Source organism: Lithobates pipiens, unplaced genomic scaffold, assembly GCF_037356315.1.
Source record: "Lithobates pipiens isolate NorthernLeopardFrog02 unplaced genomic scaffold, aLitPip1_a1.2 Scaffold_10, whole genome shotgun sequence".
NCBI classification, from domain to species: Eukaryota; Metazoa; Chordata; class Amphibia; order Anura; family Ranidae; genus Lithobates; species Lithobates pipiens.
Window position 1 is genome coordinate 173,324,223 of NW_027507686.1, and position 7,877 is coordinate 173,332,099.

Here is a 7,877-nt window from a genome sequence, read left to right on the forward strand (position 1 = left end):
GAGAAGCCATGGCATTCCACATTCTAGCTGGGTTGTCAGAGCCATTTCCCTATCAACAGTCGGCGGTACAGGGATCTGGACTCTGCCTGTAGCAGCTCATCATCCATCCATCCATCCAACCAGCTGCACTCTTTTAGGACTGTGCCTCCACCACAGGTTTCCCCTCTCTTGGGGATTTAAAAATGTATGTTTTTTATGCTTTAGTGAGTATTCACTTTTAACTTTCCTTTGTATTAAACCTTGTTGGAACTTACTACACCAGAGCGGTTGCGCTGTCTCCCTCCTTTCCCCTCTCTGATCTTTTCTGATGGTGTTCTGGTGACATAGAATAGCTTTTTATATCTGCAATCGTAATCTGAGCAAGATAATCATGTTTGATGGTAACTGAATTTAACATCAGATGAATTACTGCCTTGCTCTGGAAACAGTTTGGTGAATAGAGGCATTTAATTAGGATGGTTTCAATGAATAAGTTCTTTATATACTTTAAGTCTTAGCCTTTAAGTGAATTGTAACAGTCTTGCCCCCAGCCTTCCCTTCAGTCTTCTTCTCACCTGTATTCAATCCAATTAGATATTATCCACATAGATGAAGTCTCATTTTCTATTCGGTATTATGGAGAATCTGTACTTTTTTTATAGGCAAGTTTGTGACTTCATGGCTGCTATCTCTCCAGATCAGGGACAGGTAAGGTAGGAAAGCAGGGCTTTGAGCAGGGCAAACTCCAATAATACATTTTAATTTGCAAGTTGTGCTGTGTTGTGATGTAATACAATCCCAATATTCCTCTACAATAACTGCTTTCCTAATTTAAATTTAGTAATTGAAATGTCACCCTAAAAAGAAATAACCCAAGAGTATTTTCTTTTCTTATAGCAATGATTTCAATCAACTGGTATTAGATATGCTCTTTACGTGGGCACAGAGGAACTCTACAGAGACAGACTGCATAGAAAAGCTTGTGAAGGCCATGAGGAATAGCAAGAGAAATGACATTGCAGATGAAATAGAAGATGTGATTGCTTTAGGAAAAGAAAAGTACAGACAATCCATCCAAAGAGTAGGTCTTGACCAAGGCAACAGCAGTGAAGACTCAGCCATTGTTATGAGCCAATCATAAGGGCTCAATGGACAGAAGATGGTATATAAGAGAGAGGAGTAATAAATAGTGAGCTTTTAGCTTTCCTTCCATGACAAGAAAAGACTAATGCCCCGTACACATGATCGGACTTTCCGCCAACAAAACCGTGGATTTTTGTTCGAAGGATGTTGGCTCAAACATGTCTTGCATACATACACACAGTCACACAAATGTTGGCTAACAATTACGAATGTGGGAATGCAGTGACGTACAAGACCTACAACGAGCGGAGAAAAAGGAAGTTCAGTGCGGCTCCTTCTGCTTGATTCCGAGCATGCGTGAACTTTTGTGTGACAGACTTGTGTACACACGATCGGCAACAAAGTTTTGATGGCAGAAAATTTGAGAACCTACTATCGAACATTTGTTGGTGGAAAGTCCGAGCACAAAAGCTCAGTGGAGCATAAACAGGGTCGGACTTTCCGACAACAACCTCACATCCAACATTTCCTGTCAGAAAATCCGACCATGTGTGTACACGGCATGAGTCTCTGTGTTCTACCAGAAGGCTGAAATCTAACAACTACACAAATGGCATTTGAAAAACAAGCTTCATATACTGAAAAGTACTGCTCTGTTTAAAGTGAACCTTTTATTTTATGCTATGCAAGGCAAAGTAAAAAAAGTGAACCATTAATTTTTCCCTGCATAGACAAAAAACACACACACACACACACATTTTTATTCCAAAAAAAGAAAGATGTGAGAATTTTCCTCACTGGGTATTTATGCAGGCTACACAAAACGGGCTTTGTAAAGTGCAGTTGCTTCAGAGTTTAGTAAATGAGGTAAACTGTCACTTTGCAAAGAATACCCAATCACATGCAAGGAAAATTAAAAAAACAGCATTTTTGCTGGCACATGATTGGATGATTGAAGTCAGCAGAGCTTCTGCTCATTTACTAATCTCTGGAGCAACTACACTTGCAGAGTGCAACTGCACTTTGCAAAGTGCACAATCTATTTGCCTTTAGTAAATCAAACCCATTGGCTGTTTGCTTTGCAAGGGAGGTTGCACTATGCAAAGAAATTTGCCCCAGAGCTTAGTGAATGAAGTGACGCTCTGCTGACTTCCATCATCCAAACGTGCAAAAAAATTGCAGCCTATTTGCCTTTAGTATATTAGCCGCTATTAGACTAAATACTATTAACATAGGCTTTTTAAAGAGGAAGTAAACCCCGATGGGTTTACTTCCTCTTTCATTCCCTGAAAAGGTAAAGCATAATGGACTACTATGCATTGCATAGTAGTCCATTATGTGTCACTTACCTGACACAGGAGCCAGCGAAGTCACCGCTGTCCCCTGTAGTTCCGAGCGTCCAACTTCTTGGTGGGTCTCGCTGCTCCGGCGCTGTGATTCGTCGGAGCAGCGATGACGTCCCCCCCGCGCATGCGCACGGGAGCCGACACTCGCAGCATATCACCGCGATCTGCGGCTTACCCAGTGCGCCTGCATGCGCCGTAGACAGCGGTGGCTGTCTTCAGGTAAATATCTCCTAAACCGTATAGGTTTAGGAGATATTTCTTGGACCTACGGGTAAGCCTTAATCTAGGCTTACCTGTAGGTCAAAGTGGTTTGTAAGGGTTTACAACCACTTTAATTTGTCTGTTTTACCCTACAATGTAATATTCGGAAGAAAGATGGCACTGCTTTAGGCAGTGAAACCTACAAGCTGGACCGTTTAGTGTAATGTAACCTATTGCAAAAAAAAATGTTTGATTAGTCACAAAAAGACTTGTATACTCTACGATGTGAATGGCCCTACAGAATGTTGGATTTTTAAAGAAAGTATGCAACATGCATATTGATGTACTTATTATGTATGAAATGTATGTATTGTGTTATTATGTACATACTACATAGTATATATGTATAAAAAAGTACATTTCGGTCGCCAGATAGTAGATATAATTTTTTGTGCACACAGCAAGGACAAATATCTTAATCTTGCCACATAGATTTACATTGAGATCACAATGTGATTCATAAATCTCTTATAACCTGAGTAAAAACCTTTCTTTGCATAGATGTTTCATCTCTCTCCTGAACTGTCCCAGTTGTATTCCCAGGAGTGCAGGACTGGCAAATACACAAAAAATGTACCACACTATGCCCCACAGATATTATTTTTTGTTCCACTTGACCCTCCCTTCTAGTTTGTAAGTTTTAACGAGCAGGGCCCTCTGATCCCTCCTGTATTGAATTATATTGTAACTGAACGGTCTGCCTTCATGTTGTAAAGCGCTGCGCAAACTGTTGGTGATATATAAATCCGGAATAATAATAATAATACCACATATCTGCACGATCCACCAACTGAAAATGTTGGTGTACAGATCCTCTAGGTCTAGGACCTATAGCCTGCTTTTACCTCTATTGAGGCTGGACACTTCCTTGCAGACTGCTACAAGCTGAAGACCTAGTGGAAGGATACTTAAATGGTTAGTCCACCATTACCGATGTTTGCTAAAAACATCCTGAAGCATTACAATGTCCTCAATACATAAGCATTCTTTTAAAAAACGAGAAAATAGTTGCTCATTTAATTTTGTCCGCTTCTGTCTGTCCTGCACATGGCAGAACATACCGAGCATTTGATGCGTGGTCCCGGAAATAGTGCACTGAGCTACGAGAGTGGACTGTGCATGTGTGGGTAGAAAAGGAAGCTAGGGCTCAATCGTGAGTTTAAAGGGCCACACATCTGATGCTTGGTATGTTCTGCCATCTGCTGAATGATCAGAGGAGGGTAATTAAATCAGCAGCTAAAAAAGTATGCATTCTTTTAAAAAAGGGAGCACTGAATAGTAATGTGCTGAGGACACTGTAATGCTTGGGGATGTTTTGGGCAAAAAATAGGTAAAGGTGAACTAACTTTTTAAAAATAGTCTACTGGTTCTGCAAGTCACTTGAACAAGAAGCAAAGAATTCAGGATAAGGAGCAGAGTGTAAATTATATGTTCCTACTCAGCATGCTCCAACTCAATTGATTTGTAAATGTACTGTACATCCTTTACCACTGGAGTTAATGTAATGTCATGTGTTGTACAGAGCTGTAAATATTGTGTAAAATATGTAAAAATAATGAATAAAATACTTTGTAGAGTCACTTTATGAAATAACATTTCTACAAAAAACTTTGTACTTTCTTTTACATGGGCATACATAATTGATCTGCAAATATCTGCTGCTGTTTTTCCCTTCGTACATTAAAGCCAGTCATACATGGGTCGAATTCCAAAAGATTTTTCGTTCGAATTTTCCACCATTAGTGGGCCACAGAAACGGCAGATTTTTGTGCCCCCATTGAATTTGAGTGATTGGGCATGTTGGACATTTTTTGAAAAACAAATTTCTAATCAATGATGGGAGAATATTTTCGAAAAGAAATGCGCATAAGCTGTGACCTGGAAAGAAAAGAGGATTCTTGGCCACTAGAATTCTTTTCTGTAGCAACATGAGGTAAAATCTTAGGCTTGTTTGGTCAAATTTCAAAATTAATGATGGCAACATCAGATTACACAACGCACAAAATTTCTGAATGAAAATTTGTCATTTGACCAATATATGGCCTGCATTAGGTCCCAAAAGATATGGTCAAAATATATTGCCAGCTGTAAGACTGCAGAAACAATCTGATTCGATATATGTGTTGGTGTACAGCAACTCCAACTTCATTCTTTGTTACTTGAGGCTCCTTTCAGATGGAGAAGAGTCCATTCTGTTCAGCAAGGGATCTGTGAGTGGATCCCCCTGAATAGAAGCTGATCAAGCTACCTCTGATCCATCAGGTTTAGGTCTGGAAAAGCAGAAAAGGATGCAGTCCTTTTCTTGTTTTGTTTTCCGAACTTAGATGGGGGTAGGTGGGTGTTAGCCTGTCCATATGGCTGCATGGAGCTCCCGATCAGGTCCACCTGAAGAACGGACAAGCAGACCTGATCAGAATGCCCGTCTGCAGCTTAAAGTGATACTGTCACATATAAATGAATAAAGCGGATAAAGTGGAAGAACTAAGAGGTGCCTGCACATAATACAGCTTTCTTTACTTCTTCTAAAGCTGAATGCCAGGAAAACTGACCATGCAAATCAGCAGTACTACCTGATTGTAATGGAACTTGCTCTCCCACCTTCCTAACATTCCTATTGATCGTTCGAAGTCCATTACAGTGTGTGTGTCTAGTTGAAATGTGTAGTAGGAGAGAGCAGGCAATCCGCAACACTACCTGGAAAGGCTGGGATATTCTATCCCACCTATATGTATTTTTTCAGTTGTATTGAACTGTTTCAGGTTACAGTTGTTCTATAATATGTTGACATCTAGTGGTGGTTTAGAGCCCCTGAAATTGTTGTACTAATGTGACTTAGTATGTCCCTCTGTCAGCCCCTCCTGGCTCGTCTAGCCCACCGGATGGGTGGTCCTCTTAACTTGGTCTTTCTCTCCTGGGGTTGCAAGGCATCTAGCTCCCTCTCCCCCGCCCATCCCTGTTAGATGATGGGGGCAGAGTGGGACCTCGATGCTTCGGCGTCATGCCAGCACGCTGCATGCTCGACATCTTGTTGATGCCGGTCTGTGTGTTAGTGCTTTTTCCATCTAGCTAGGCTATATGGATGGGATGGACTACAGCTGTGGTCTCTGCACCTCGGGCGGGTGTCCACTCTGTCCAATCGCATGACGTTGGCAGTGACACGCCCCATGTCTGTGGATACAAAGGCAGGGAAAGCCAGCAGCTCACTTCACACATTCCATCAAGAGGAGAGGTTCTATGGGCTCTGATCTACACTCTAGGTAATTAGGAGGTCCTATTTAAGGATCAATCTAGACACATGCTTGCATAACACTCATACCTTTTATATATATATAGGCTATTCAACACCTTTTTTTTTTTTATCACTTACTACTTACCATTTATTTAATTTCATCATATATACACCCACTTATTTGTAATATGTTTTTCATCACCTAGTCACTTTTTGATAGGTGTTTTAGCCTAGGTGGTTAGTGTTATTTTTTGCAACCCCCCTCACTTCACACACATTTTATAACACAATTTTTTTTTTATATACACTTAAAACGTCATCATTCATCACGGTCAGCTTTTATCATCCAACTTTTATTTTATTTTACTTCACTATATTCATTTTATTTATTTACTCTTTCGATTCTGATCTGCGGGCCATATGTGCATACCTCATACTCTGGCATTGTTATGTGGCTGTTCGCTTCTCCTGTTGGCCGCTGTTTCCCACTGCCCCTTCTCCATTCCTCCATGTTCCTAGGAGAGCTATGGCTTAGGGTGAAGGGGATGTGTGCCCACCTCAACCCCGGGGGAGACGGCTCATTCAGTGCCACCATCCTATTCCCTTTTTGGGTCTGTTGGGTTATTCATCTGAACGTGGCCAAAGGTAATGCATCCACTTTTAACACCTGCTCTCTTTTCGAAAGCAATGATTTTTCATTTGTTACTGTGACCGACCTATTTACTTATTTATTTAATCTCTTTATTTAGCGATTTTTGATGCATCCCACTCCTGATGATTGGCTGAAATTGCCATGAAACGCGTAGAGTCCATACTCAGGGATGCAAAGTCAAGTTTGCTACAATCATGAATTTCTTTTATTCATTTATAGTTATATTTATTAGGATAACCATGTTCACCTGCTCTGTATATCCATTCAATTTTTTAATTGTGATTGTTTGTACCAATTATGTCTATACATTATATACATTAAATATGTCAACATGATTATTACTACAATTAATTATGCTTCTTGTTGCATGACCCATGTATTATATATTATGATACTTTATATATACCTACTATTTAGTATTTGTATTTAATTTATTGGATTGATTAGCAACTTTCTATGGGTATACAGATTTTTTCCCCTAGGGACAGTGACAATTAATGAAATTTTAGGTATCCTAGACCATTTCAAACACATATCCATGCCTCATTTAAAGTCCCACAATCCACTTTTTTCATCCCCTCCTGGTTAGTGCTAGTCACTTCAGTCCTAGGTAGACCCTGCCCTGTGTCTTCCATTTTCCCTCAGTCAGTGTTCATTACAAAGATGAGATTTAGGGATCGTAGGTTTTTTTTTTTTTACAATTCATAAGACTGAAAACTACTACTCTACTGAGGATTAAAGAAAGCATAGCAATGTTGCAGCCCAAGAAGACTGTGACAGATGAAGCCATTGTTTCTTGGTCAACAGTAAAGAAAAGAAATGTCACAACCAAATTGCAGAAAATGGACACAAAGGGTAATGTGCTGGAGGAAAAGGAGAAAGCCACAGATGTTAGCCTGGTTTCACACCGCTACTCCGATGAGGTCCGCCTGTCAGTTTTTTCAGGCAGACCTCATCGGACCAGCCATCGCTCTCTATGGAGCGGCGGATGCCAGTGGACATTTGTCTGCTGGTACCTGCCGGCATCTGTTATGATCCTGTTTGCCAAAAACAGATGGATGGGGGATCCATGTCCCCAAATAATAAAAACACATGTCCCTAATAATAAAAATATGACACCCACATATGTCCCACTAAAATCACATGTCCCAATGATTATCTGTACACATATGTCCATGATCACCTGCACACATATGTACATGATCCTTTGCATACATATGTCCGTGATCACACAAATCAATTATTATACACTTAACCAAATTTTTTTTTAACAAAGACATGTAGCAGAATACATTTTGGCTTAAATTTATGACAAAATTCGATTTTA

General features: G+C 40.2%; 1 protein-coding gene across 1 annotated transcript in view; it reads left to right on the forward strand.

Annotated features, from left to right (window-relative positions):
• The window catches only part of PIDD1 (p53-induced death domain protein 1), a 53,525-nt gene extending 49,276 nt beyond the window's left edge, over positions 1-4,249 (forward strand). The window contains exon 16 of the mRNA XM_077459923.1: positions 877-4,249. Within this exon, the coding sequence (XP_077316049.1) occupies positions 877-1,120 (244 nt within the window). The 3' untranslated portion in view covers positions 1,121-4,249. The remainder of the gene's footprint in view (positions 1-876) is intronic.
• Positions 4,250-7,877: the final 3,628 nt, after the last annotated feature.